At 38.6% G+C, this 14370-nt stretch overlaps 1 protein-coding gene across 1 annotated transcript in view; it reads left to right on the top strand.

The window, feature by feature from the left end:
* LOC146005725 (uncharacterized) overlaps positions 1-9124 on the top strand; it is a 286436-nt gene extending 277312 nt beyond the window's left edge. Inside the window, exons 25-26 of the mRNA XM_083145153.1 lie at positions 4949-5098; positions 8511-9124. Of these exons, the coding sequence (XP_083001279.1) occupies positions 4949-5098; positions 8511-8534 (174 nt within the window). The 3' untranslated portion in view covers positions 8535-9124. The remainder of the gene's footprint in view (positions 1-4948; positions 5099-8510) is intronic.
* Positions 9125-14370: the final 5246 nt, after the last annotated feature.

Below are 14370 nucleotides of genomic sequence, written 5' to 3' on the forward strand. Positions count from 1 at the left end.
AACTGTGTTTACTCTTTTTAAATCATAATGACAACAGAAACTACCCAAATACCCTGATAAAAAAATGTACATACCTTGAAGATTTTGGCCTCGGGTTTGAATGGCTACTAAATGTAACCATCCTCACCTGTGATCTGTTTGCTTGGAATCAGTGTGTGTGTAAAGAAGGTCAGTGAGTTTTTGGTCTCCTGAAAGACCCTTGCATCTTTCATCAAGTGCTGCACTAACATATCTGGATTCTGAGTCATGGGGAAAGCAAAAGAATTGTCAAAGGATCTGTGGGAAAAGGTAATTGAACTGTATAAATCAGGAAAGGGATATAAAAAGATATTCAAGTAATTGAGAATACCAATCAGTAGTGTTCAAACTCCAATTAAGAAGTTAAAAATTATCAATTATGCGGAAACCAAATCACAGTCAGGTAGACCAACAAAAATTTCAGCCACAACTGCCAGGAAAATTGTTCGGGATGCAAAGAAAAATCCACAAATAACTTCAGCTGAAATACAGGACTCTCTGAAAGAAAGTGGTGTGGTTGTTTCAAGATACACAATAAGGAGGCATTTGAAGAAAAATGGGCTGCATGGTTGAGTCACCAGAAGAAAGCAATTACTATGCAAATGCCACAAAGCATCCCGCTTACAATACTCCAAACAGCACAGAGACAAGCCTTAAAACTTCTGGAACAAAGTCATTTGGAGTGAGGAGACCAAAATTTTACTTTTTGCCCATAACCATAAACATTACATTTGGAGAGGAGTCAACAAGGTCTATGATGAAAGGTACACCATTCCTACTGTGAAACACGGAGGTGGATCGCTAATGTTTTGGGGATGTGTGAGCTACATAGGCACTGGAAACTTGGTCAAAATTGATGTCAAGATGAATGCAGCATGTTATCAGAATACTGGTAGCTGCACATGGAATGTACTTGGACGTTCCAACATGACAATGATCCAAAACACAAGGCCAACTCAACCTGTCATTGGCTACAGCAGAATATAGAGAAGGTTCTGGAGTGGCCATGTCAGTCTCCTGACCTCAATATCATATCTGGGGAGATCTCAAACGTGCAGTTCATGCAAGACAGCCCAAGAATTTATAGGAACTGGAGGCTTTTTGCCAAGAAGAATGGACAGCTTTACCATCTGAGAAAATAAAGAGCCTCATCCACAACTACCACAAAAGGCTTCAAGCTGTCATTGATGTTAAAGGGGGCAATACACAATATTAAGAACTGAGGTATGTAAACTTTTGATCAGGGTCATTTGGGTAGTTTCTGTTGTTATTATGATTTAAAAAGAGTAAACACATTTGTTTGACAATAAATGGCTTCATCCAACCACTAACCGTGAGTGAAAGAAAAGTTTGTGAGTTATCATTCATATTCTCTGACAAATGGCAAGAAAATCACAAATTCTGCTAGGGTATGTAAACTTGTGAGCATGACTGTATATTATAAATATCTGCTTTGTAGTATTGTAATAATTTACATTGCCAAAACTCTGAAGTAAAAAGTCTATGATAGGTAAGATACTTCCTCTCCTGCCTACTGTACCTTAACCTTACATTTCTGTCCAAAACTCACCAAATTTCCAACAGAATATACACCTTGTCCTTATATACTGTATTGTGTGTAAGTCTGACTTTGGTACTAGCCATTGACTCTTCAGCCATTTATCTCACCACATTTCTCTTTGCTTAGTTAAATGTGTTTGAAAAATATGAACACTAACAAGTAAAACACATACAAATATAAATGCAGTAGATCACAGGTTCTCGAAGTCAGTCCTTTAGTACCCAACACAGTGCATGTTTTGCAGGTCATCTCACAGAATCACAGGTGAAATAATTAGCTCCACCTGCGGATCATTTAAAACATGTCAATGAGTAATGAATCCACCTGTGCACCTCCTGGGTGACCTGGAAATTGTGAACTGTGTGGGGTCCTGAGGACTGAGTACCACTGCAGTAAATTGTATGGAAGTTTTTAAATAGGCAGGGCAAAAATATGTGTAGTGGGGTCTAGGGCACTAAAATTGCTGTGAAAGCCCCCTCCCAAAACAGAGAGAGAAACCCACACATGGAATACTCTGCAGAAGTCACATCATCCTGTAGCTGCTGCTGTTATGGCGCACAACTAAGGGGGGAGCAACTCTGTGTCACTCACTGGTCATATGGAGCCCAGTGAGCTGGCAACTCTGCCAGCCATTGTGAGGCTTAGCATAGTGGTGGCACATAGCACCCTTTAGGCTTGCATATCTTGCTTAATTGTCCTACCGGCCCTACCTACAATTGAAAACACAGTGTTTGAGGACCCCTAATGTGTTAGGGCCCCAGGACCAGGGCCGGCAACAGAAATCTTGGGGCCCAGTACATTGATATCTCTGGTGGGCCCCCCTAACCCCACCTAACCCCACCCCCTCAATCAAAACATTATTAGTATACTGCATATTGAATGTGTTTTTTTATTGTTACAAAAGAAACATAATAATATTCTCTAATACTGGAGGAGGGTCCGATTAAGTACCCTTACAGGACCCAGGGGGGTGCCTTTATAAACCATTGCTAGGCACTGCACTGCCGCAGCTATGCTTACAGTCCCTAAGTGCCTCAGAACCTTGGGGCCCTTCACAAGCTTGAGGCCCGGTACAGGTGTCCCCTTTGACCCCCCCCCCTGTCACCTGCCCTGGCCAGGACAGCGGCCTTGTTGTCCCTCCCTTAATACAGAATCTTAAGTAGGATAAAATAATTAATTCAGATAAAGTCAAGTTCACAGTGTTCTTTTTGTTTATTCTTTTCAAAAACACTGCATTTATTAAGTGCAGATTTGATCTAAACCGCATTGATCAATTATTAGTTAGATTTTATCTATATGACATTAAAGACATGTCTGTTTGTAAGCTGTGGCTTATTGAAAATGTTCACCTAAACTGGATATTAGGTACTTACAGTATATTGCTTCTCGGACCCTTATTTGTGGCCAAATTTTGTAAAGGAATAAACTTCTGCACACAATAAGGATGGGATTGCAGAGAGAGCAAGGAATATATGTCATTTTGCATTACAAGAAAAAGGAGTTGTTTAATTATGGCAAGAATACACATTTTAATGTGAAGATGGCAAAAAACAATGCAGAAGAATGTAGACATAATACATTACTATATTTATCAGACTCATTACTCCCTTCTAATTTATTTTGTTTTACAATAGAAAACCTAGACATTTTAGTTATTTATTTATTATTTTTATCATCATCATCTGTATATTATTTAAGTATTGTTATAACATGATTTTGATAGATTTGGTATTAGTGGCAATCACCAATTCGTGGCAATCAATTACATGGCACAATCAACCTGGTTTTATAAAAGTGGGAAAACTCTCCCAAAATCTCTTTCTGATTCTCACATCCTATAACATTTGGCCCCAGGTATCTGACAAAATGTCTGACTTTAGAATGTAATTTTACATTGGCTCAATATCAATGTTTTAGCCAGTGTAAGTATTAAATCTCTAAATTGCCAAACATCGATTCCATAATAACATGACATACAGTAGTAACATACATAGTAGATAACGTCGAATAAAGAAATTTGTCCATCAAGTTCAACCTGTTTAACTAGACTCATTAGACTAAATTTAGATATTATCACCCACCCAGGATTGCCCATTTTGATATTATCATCAGCATAACCAGATTGTTGGATATGGCCTTTTTTATCCGCTGATTTCCCCACTAGACCATAGCTTGCTGATTATAGCCCTGAATGTTATTATCCATCAAGTACTTGTACATTTAGCACCTCAACTTGCAGTGAGTTCCACACCTTCACTTCCCTCACCGTAAAGAACTCCTTCCTTCTAACAGTACGAAACCCTCTCTCCTCTAGTTTAAGTGGATACCCTCTTATCTTTGTCATTGACCATAGGGTAGAGAGGGTTCCTATATCTCATTTATCTACTACAGCAAAATGCCAAGGTCAAACACCTGCTGTTGATATGGATTTTATGTATATTCAGTAGCTTAAGTAAAAAGTTAGTCACACATTACAACTCAAACATTGGTGTGCAGCTTTCCAATATTAGATATTTCCAAATAGACAATATCCTATATAATTTATAATATATTATTATAAAACAATGAATCACAAATATGTAAGAATATTCAAAAAGCTGATCCACATAGATCTCACCCAAGACTCAAAGGTATGCACTTGTATTATTCCTGGCGGTATCCTGGTATTTTTAAAGGGAAGCATTGGTTCTGTAGCGATCTTAAGATTGATTATTGATTATACTTTTAAAACACATCTAATCTGCTGCTCTGCAGTGCACAATATAGCCCACAAAGAGGAATGTTGCCCACAGAGCAGGCACCACTTAATAGTAACCCTGGGTGAAATTTATAATCTTTGGCTGTTCGCATTGCTTTAGTATTAAATAGTCACCTAGTTACCAGGAGATTAGGCTCCATCCATTAGTCAAGAGAATAGTGCTTATCAAGTAGTGCTGATTTCCCAGGAGAGAGAACACTGCTCCCAGATGTTTGTAATTATGTTGGTGCCGCAAACCTCATTAGAAGGTGCAGTCTAGTGGGGAGTAGCATTGCAGAGTTGTGTGTAAACATGCGTATGCATCATGATAAGTCTTGCTTTTAAAGATTGTAAATCAGGACCCACAATGGGCAGAGGAGGTGTTTTTTGTATAATTAACTGGAGTCACCTAGATAAGCTCCTTGATGCGTTTATCCAACAATTGATATCTTTCGAGGGAACAAGATGACTGATGAGAGCATACCCAGGTTAGCAATATTAACAAGAAGGGTTTCTATCAGACAAGAGGAAGAAATAGCAACCAGGGATTACTAACATAATCTCCTAAACATGGCTTCTGATAGGCTGACAGATTACCACCTCACCGACTAAGTAACATTTTCTTCCATTAGATATTTGGAGATTTCAGTGGCATAAATTTGTTACCTAATGAAATAAGCAATGCTGTTGAGGAACATGTCAACCAACTGTACTCTACACCATGTGATAATGTAACAACGGATTTGCGAGAAAGGAAGAAAGTACAGCAAGCAGCTGAAGAGGTAATATCTCATTAGTTTACATTTTAAAATAGCTTTGTGTTACCTTTTTATCCAATACTATTCACTCTGACACCCAATATACAAGCGTGATGGACACAATAACCATGTGACCAAGTCATTTATGAACCACAAAAACTGTGGACTAACATAACTTTTTTATGTGCACATATAGGGTGATATTTAATAGGATGAGAGATTCAGAAAGTGAGAGATTTGGTAAGAAATCTCCAGATTTTTTGAAGCGGCAATCATTTATACTGCAAAACCAGTTTGCTATTGGAAGTGTAAATGATTGCCGCTTTAAAAAAACTGGAGATTTCTTACCAGATCTCTCACTTTCTGAATCTCTTATCCTATTAAATCTCACCCATAATTTCAAGATGCATGCCCACTTCCCTGTCTTTGTAACCACTATATTAAAACCATTCTAAATCTGAGAAGTTCAGATAAGTCTGAACATTGGAAATGGTGGAACCATGTAGGTTAGTTTAGAATCATTTCATGTAGGTTAGTTTAGAATCATTTCATGTAGGTTAGTTTAGAATCATTTCATTAATCAATTTATCCTAACGGCTTGGTTTATACTCATTTATGTTTTAAATAAATATCAAAAAGGATGAGGGAAATTGGTTAGTTTACCACATGCCATACTTGCCTACCTGACCCTCTCCTTCAGGGAGAAAATGCTCTGTTCCTGGACTTCCCTGGTAATGTATGATTGCCATCACCTGTTGGGAGCTAGGTAAAGGTGTTTCACCACAGGTGCTGGCATTCATACAGATGGGGCACTTCCCATCCTGGCTGGCGGATCGTCAGAACGTCCCCGCTGGCGACCCGCCAGCAGCCTCGCCAGCGAATATACTGAGATGCGCGTGCGTCTCACGCGCACGCGCGTCTCAGTCTCCGTCGCCAGTGCGACGGAAACCCTGTCCGTCTCCGCCTCAGGAAGACGGACAGGGTTAGGGGGGGTTAGGGGGGGTGCGGGCAGGCGGCGGGGACCCCGGGTTACCGCCGGCAAGCCGGCGTGGACCCGGGGGAACGGATGGAAGCGCCGTCGGAAGGGGACGCGTGCGTCTCTCGTGCGCGCACGTCCCCTTCTCGCCATCGCCATGGCGCTGGCAGGGGATGGTGGCTGGCGACGCCAGCGCCATCCCCTGCCAAGATGAGACCTGCTCCATCTGTACATTACCAGGGAAGCACAGTAACAGAGCATTTCTCCCGCATGGAGAGGGTCAGGTAGGCAAGTATGCCACATGCTCTCTTTTTGCTTAGGGTAAGCACCAAGTACTGGAAAGCAGCCATGTTCCTTAAAATAGGTCAAGAGGATACAAAGGAGATGTGTCAGCAGTTTGTAAAGGAGACTTATAAAGTAATATTAGACTTCTACTTGTAGGCTAAAAATTAAATTTTCTGTGTATTATAACTAATAAATACTCGAAGCACTGTAACAGTGTCATATATCAAAGTTTGTTACTTACAGTAACAAAGTTATTACTTCATTAAATATTTGTCACAGCTTATGTCACTAGTATTGAAGAGGAGAGGAGGGTAATGCACAGTGATCTAAAGCTTCTTAAAACATATTAGATAGTTTACAGAAAAGGATATAGCTCTAGAATTACAGAAGTTGAGAATTTAGAACTATTACAGTAGCCAATTTATAAATGCATGCATGTTGACAGTATATTTTGTCATGTACAATAGATGGGAGGGAGGAAATATATAAATACATTACTATGTGCACAGACTGCTACAGAGTTTAATTTGGATGTGGTTTATTGGTTCAACAGTGACAATTTTGCCTGTGTCTAGGTCTGGGGTAGCCAACTCCAGTCCTCGAGAGCTACCAACAGTTAATGTTTTCCAGATCTCCTCACAGAATCACAAGCGAAGTAATTAGCTCCACCTGTGGATCTTTTAAAATGTGTCTGTGAGTAATGGGTGCACCTATGCAGCAGCTAGGATGTCTGGAAAATGTGAACTGTTGTTAGCTCTCGAGGACTGGAGTTGGCTACCACTGGTCTAGGTAGACAAAAAAATGGTAGACATGCACAAGTGCATATTGATATGAAAATGGTTGACACATGACCAGGTCAACATGTCAATTTTTATCTTGTATCACACCATCATACCATTGCATTTGCCTTTTAAGTACATATCTATCTATCAATCAATCTATCTATCTATCTATCTATCTATCTATCTATCTATCTATCTATCTATCTATCTATCTATATATATAGATATATATATCTATATATATCTATATATATAGATATATATAGATATATATATATATATATAGATATGTATATATCTATATATCTATATATATATATATATATATATATATATATATATATAAACAGCGTTAGACCCGGCACTATTAAACAAGATAACTGCCTCCGGTGCCCCCCGCAGCTGGCAAAGTCAGTCAGCATACATACAAATCCCTTGGCGCGGCACTCGGAGTGAGTGAATAATCAAGTACTCAGACGGAGATTAGTTTCATCAACGTTTCATTTCTCGGTGGAAATATCGTCAGGATTGTCCTGACGATATTTCCACCGAGAAATGAAACGTTGATGAAACTAATCTCCGTCTGAGTACTTGATTATTCACTCACTCCGAGTGCCGCGCCAAGGGATTTGTATATATATATATATATATATATATATATATATATATATATATGGCTAACTACTCCTCGCCTCTGAGGTGAAGTACCGCCATTAACTACTAGAGTTCACTCGACAGACCAAGTTACTCCTTTGTTTGCTAAAATATGTCATAACAGAAAGTGAAAGCAATTTCTGCAGGGACACTGTCCTGTTTCAAACTTTCTGTATATGAAGAAAGGGAGCTGTGAAGTCAGAGATTGAGATAGGAGCAGATAGGGACTGGGGGTGCGGTGGAGAGTGTGTGGGCTAAAAACTGTCACAGCTCAAAGTAAAAATAAAAATGGTCACAGCTCAAAGTGAAAGTACATTGCAGAAGCCGTCATTTTGACAGACTTACAAATTTTAACTATATGATGTTCTTTTTTCAGGTAACTTTTTTTTTAACATTAATTTAATTGTTTCTAAAAGCAAAAAAAATGCTACAATTCAAGCTGTTTTATGTTTTAAATAATTCATTTCTATGTTCTAAATTACAATACTTGCATCCCCTGTAATATATGCTACACATATATAAGTAAAAATAGATAAGCACATGTATTCCACTTTTTACAGGAAATCACTATGGAAAGCAGGAGAAAAGCCACATAATACAGAAAATTGTAAATTAAATGTAATTAAACTTGTCCATTCTAGGAGATCGTCTAAACCTGCATCTTTAAGCAATTACAATGTTCTGCAAAAAATGCACTCTAAAAGTCATATTCTTAATGATTGTTGTATTTTATTTTTAGTTTACCATTCATATGCATCATTAAGAATGGAACAACCAGGATCATAATGTTCAAAACAACTGGATACGCTCAGATGAGATCTACATAGAAATAAATCACCAAGATGCAAGAAAGGCAACTTCGTTTTTTCTTGTAACACCTGCTGGAAAAGAAGCAAAGCCAGACTATAGAAATTTCTATGGATATCTACAACAGCTTCAGAAACTGAATACCATAGAAAAACAGCTAATAACCTAGTTTTTCGGATTTTAAACTTTGTCGAATCTCCTATAATAAAACCATTCCTGTATTATTGTGCAATAAAATAAATAGCAAGGAACTAACAACTTTACTGTTACATTAATTACATGAAATTGTACTATTATAATGTACTCATTCTTTTCTGTTTACAAAGCTATTTAAAAAGCCTGTACAGCAACTGTATGTTTTTCTTTTTCTTTTGTATTTACTTAAATTATATGTTACTTGATAAATGTTGTTATAAGACCTACCGTAGATTCCCTGAAGGTGATAGTAAGCTTTCTTGCATCCCGACCTTTTAATACATTTCCTTTGTTTGATTTCTCCTCCTCAGAATCCTTTATCTTTTGCTGAATCTACCCACTCATTATAATTCTTTGCACTAAGTAATAAATTGGAGTTTTGGATCAATGGAAATAAATTATGTGTGACATCACTGAGAATGGGGTATAACATCCACATTGCTCTGGGTAAATTCAAAATAGCAGACACTCTTACATATATAGGTACATGTCGCAAGTATCACATTCGTCAATTTAATCCATTTATCTCTATCTGAAATGACATAAAAAGAAAGGGATAGAAGTATATATATATATATATATATATATATATATATATATATATATATATATATATATATAATGGTTTGGATAGAGGTCTAAGCGACTACAAATACCTGTATATGAAACATTTTACTTTTAAAACATATACAAGTTTATTTAATACATATAAAAATGCACAATAGCATTATGTAAGAACAAACAGTACAAGAAATCTCACATAGAAAAAACAGTATATAAAAAATGCGAAGCTGAGTAAAAGATGCCTACATAAAATATCGCTAAAAATATTGGGGAAAAAATCAGAGTTATACAAAAAGTTATAGGTAAAAGTGTAAAAGCAGAACTTATCTATTTATGGAGGAGTCAGCAGGCAGTACCCAACGCGTTTCGTCATTTAAGACTTCATCAAGGGGTGAGAGGGATATGTGCCTGGTGCTCTATTTATACTATGTATGTCTAATGCTCCTAAATTATGATGTCACATCCTGTAGGATGTGGCTACCGTTTCTAGAAACAAGAAAATTCATAGAAACTTTTAACCACTCATATGAGTGTTAAGGTAAGGGCTCTATTCAGCCTGCGCTACAATATAATGATAGAAATGTATAGTGGAAACTACTATTTTATATGTGCAGGGATACGTGTCCCCACTTCCGGCGGGCGCACGTCACTTCCGCCCAGCTTCCTGTATCAGTCTGTATTGCGAGACACAGTGTCTTCCGCCTCTCTCCGGCGGATGTGTAGGAGCGCCCCACTTCCTTTCTTTGGAGGGTTACGTCTCATTGGTTGTAGTAAGCTTCAATCATTTGCTCTGTTTATTTGGAGTTCATCGCAGTTATATATATATAGAGTGTAGTATGTCCACAGAAACAAGTTCTTAAATAATAAATGGTTTCAAGGTCTATGGGGTCCTTTTCCTTGTAGAATGAATAGAGTAATCCATTATAGGAACACCCTGTGTATCAGAAGTAAGTGAATAAGGCTTACACATTGCTTATGTAAAGTGAGCTATATCTCCGCACATCACTCAATATATTTTTGTCATAGATCAATGTGCAACATTGCCTTAATATGTTTACTTGTATGCTAACACGTAAACAAATGGTGACAATCCCATCAAGGTATCTTTAAGAAGTTTTTAGACACGATGGTTAAAATCCAAAAATTGTGTTTATTTGTAATAACATACAATAAAATAACAGAATATTACTGGTGCCCGATGTAAACAAACAACACACCCCAGCGGCAAGATGTAAAAACCTGAGTGGCTCACTTCAGGTGTGTCGGTGGAAACTGCTTCCAGTACCAAATAAAAAATGTATAGGCACTGCACCAAAGCGTTTCGACCTCTGGGCAGTCTTTATCAAGGGGGTCTTGATAATGCCACCCAGGTTTTACATCTTGCCGCTGGGGTTGGTCTACATCTGGCACGGGACTATTCTGTTTTTTTTATTGTATTTATTACAAATAAACACAGTTTTTGATTTTAACCATCATGTCTGAGGATTTTCTCTAAAGATACCTTGATGGGATTGCTACCATTTGTTTACATGTAAGCATATAAGGAAGCATTTATTAAAGGCCATGCTGCACATTGATGTAGGAGATATAGCACACTTTAAGTAAGCAATGTGATGCACAGGGTGACCCTATAACGGAATCCTCTTTTTACTCTACAAGGAAAAGGACCCAATAGAACTTGAAACCATTTGTTATTGAATAACTTATTTTTGTAGTACTGTATATACTACACTATATACTTCTCTTCTTTTTTATGTCATTTCGTAAAAAGAAAAAAGGCTCAAACTGAAGATTGTGATACTTGCAACCTGTACTGTACCTATATATGTAAGAGTATCTACTATTTTGAATTTACCCACAGTGAGGTACCGCCTACCCATATTTGTGTTGTAGTTGTCCATGTTATTTCCAGGGTGATAACCCCTGGAGGATTGGTTGGTTGCCCTTTTTATTTGAGCAACAGAAAAAATGTATCCTTATTGCTGTGACCAACAATGAGATAGAGAAGAGAAATAGGTAGCAGCCAGAACTCTTTGGGGCCTATGCACTAATCCTTGGAGATAGATAAATGACCAATCATCCAGCTCAAAACTGTCATTTTTGATTACAGCTTGAAACTTGTCAGTTTGGAGCTGACTGGGTGGTACTTTCTCTCTCCAAGGCTAAATACAGTACATCGGCCTCTTTGTTATATTGCCCAATCAGAATGATTACATCCTATATAATAAAACGCTATTGTTGCTCCTCTGCTTTAGGAGGCATTTAAGTATTTTGCATGTTGAAAGACAGTAGGTGGAGCCCAACAGCACATGCACAGTACCGAGCATGCTACCTCCGCCTCCCCCCTCTGTCTATCTCTTCACTGGCTCCCCATTCCTTTCCGAGATCTCTTTAAACTCCTCACCACCAGCTACAAGGCTCTCTCCTCCTCCCCCGCTCCTTACCTTTCTTCACTGATCTCTATCCACACTCCCTCACGTCCTCTTCGCTCTGCCGCCGACCGCCGCCTGACCTCTCACCTAATCACCTCCTCCCACTCCTGTGTCCAAGACTTCTCTCATGCTGCCCCCCTGCACTGGCACAACCTCCCGCCACCCATCAGGCTTTCTGATTCCCTTACCTCCTTCAAGTGCTCCCTCAAAACCCACTTCTTTCGACTAGCCTATCCCTCCTCCTCCTAACCTCTTTCGCTCCTCCTATCCTGCCTACCCTACCCCTACATCCATTCCCATCCATTCCTACTTATCCTATTGTTTTTCATTAGTCCACCCACCTCTTTTTAGTCTGTTAACTATTATGAGTAGGGCCCTCCTTCCTCACATACTCACCATACCTCTTTACCTCACCAGTGCTCCTGCCCTGTTCTTCCCTTCCTCTACTTCATCTTCAGTCTCCTCAACAATTTCGACACCTAATTCAGAACTGATGCTTATCTTAGTTCTATCAGCTATACTGCTATTTATGCTGTATTTTATCAACACACCCTGTACGTTACCTTGTAATTTGTTTTTTGTTTGCTATATGCGGACACTTTGTGGCGCCTTATAAATAAACAAACTACTACTACTATACATATGCCAGTCCCACGACCATGGCAGGATCAGTGTGGACAGCAACAGTGGGGACCGGCGGCATTGGGAACCGGCAGCGATGGCAGCATTGCAGCCAGCAGCAGCCCCCCTCCTGTAATGAGGTAGGAGAATGAGGTAGGAGTCAATGCTGGATGTTGCTATGGGCAACCAATCAGATTCTATATATATTCTTTTAGAAGGTGCTAAATATGTCAGTTCTGGTAGTATGAGCAACATCCCATCTTTAAGAGAACTTCCATCTTAGTAAATTAACCCCTAAATGTAAATAATTTACACTCTTTAACACTACAATACAGAATGTATTGTGTCTTTGCAGCCTGATTTCTCACAGAGAACAATCAGTCTTCTTCTGTCAATATTTAGGGCCTGATTCTGGTTCACTCGCAAAAGCAAATTTTCTCTCTAATGATGGACAAAACCATGTGCACTGTAGGTGGGGCAGATCTGACATGTGCAGAGAGAGTTAGATTTGGGTGCTATTCTGTTTCTGTGTATGGTAAATACTAGCTTCTTTATTTTACACAATATACAGTAGATATCAGTTTGAAGTACAAACCCCACCAAATGTTAACTCTCTCAGCCCCAGCCCCAGTGCATATGGTTTTGTCCATTAAAGAGAGAATTTGCTTTTGTAAGTGAACCAGAATCAGGGCCTAAGTATATAAGGTACAAAACAGTATGCAGAACTTCAGGTATGCTTTCATTGTTACCTGCCCATAAACTGCACAATTTGAAAGTTCTTCATCCTCTTTTTTTAAAGATGTCAGAGTAATCTTGTGCTATTAATAGATTTTACCCAGGAGTTTTGGTGACAGTTTTCCGAATTTTATTGTTATGTTTATTGCCATTGTGATGAGCTTGTTGTCAACATTTTAATGGATTTTTTTTCTGACATCTTTATCCTTTTGCTTGAATGACTGAAATGAATGAAAGTTCAGTATTTGTGTTTCTTGGCAATCCCTATACATCCATTTCTTTCAGATGCAGCAAAAAAAATGACAATTTTCCAGTTGTAGCATTTCAACAAATGCATTAGTTGAAATCTCCTGTGATTTTTTTTTACAGTTTAATAGATAATGGAGTTAATAAGAATTACACATGGCAACTAGAAAGTCTAATTCAAAAGAAACACTATTAATATCACAAAGTACATGTTGCAACTGGTGCTATAACATGGAGTCTAAAGTTAAATTGTATTTGCAATAATAATGTCCCCAGGAATCTATAGACTGCACACTGAAATCCAATAAATGAGCGAAGAAGTCCGCAATTTCCTTTAGTAATGTACCCAATTTGACAATTACATATTCTTAAGAGATGCCTTTTAGCATGTTTCCATTGTGATGGTGGTGGTGGTGGTGATGATGATGATTATGATGTCAGGCTCACCTTTAATATATATATATATATATATATATATATATATATATATATATATATATATATATGCAGGGTTTGGAAAATATATATAGCTTAGCAGGGGGCTTTCTCGGCTCCTGATTGGCCTGCTAGGCGGCCAATAGAATTCAGTCTGAGGAGAGGCGCCGAATATGAAACATCTCAGCATCTCTCCTCAGCGCGATGCAGAGACAGCGGAGACAGCGGGGACCGGCGACAGCTTCAACATTACCTGGATTACGTCGGATCAAGAGAAGACTTCTTCAGCGCAGGACCAGGTGAGTAGGATTTCCTTCCACAGCTCCAACATGGATTTCTTCGGACCCGGACACCGCCATGGACCTGGAGGACGACACGGACCGTCGACATGGACCTGGAGGACGACACAGACAGCCGACATGGACCTGGAGGACGACACAGGACATCAGGACCAGGGCTACCTACGGGATCAAGAAAGGTAAGTATCAGTATGTATGTAATGTGTGTATTAAACTTTTATTTAAAATGGGTGTCAGTGTGTTTTATTTAACTATTTTTTTTACT

Source organism: Crinia signifera, chromosome 5 (assembly GCF_055691185.1).
Source record: "Crinia signifera chromosome 5, ASM5569118v1, whole genome shotgun sequence".
NCBI classification, from domain to species: Eukaryota; Metazoa; Chordata; class Amphibia; order Anura; family Myobatrachidae; genus Crinia; species Crinia signifera.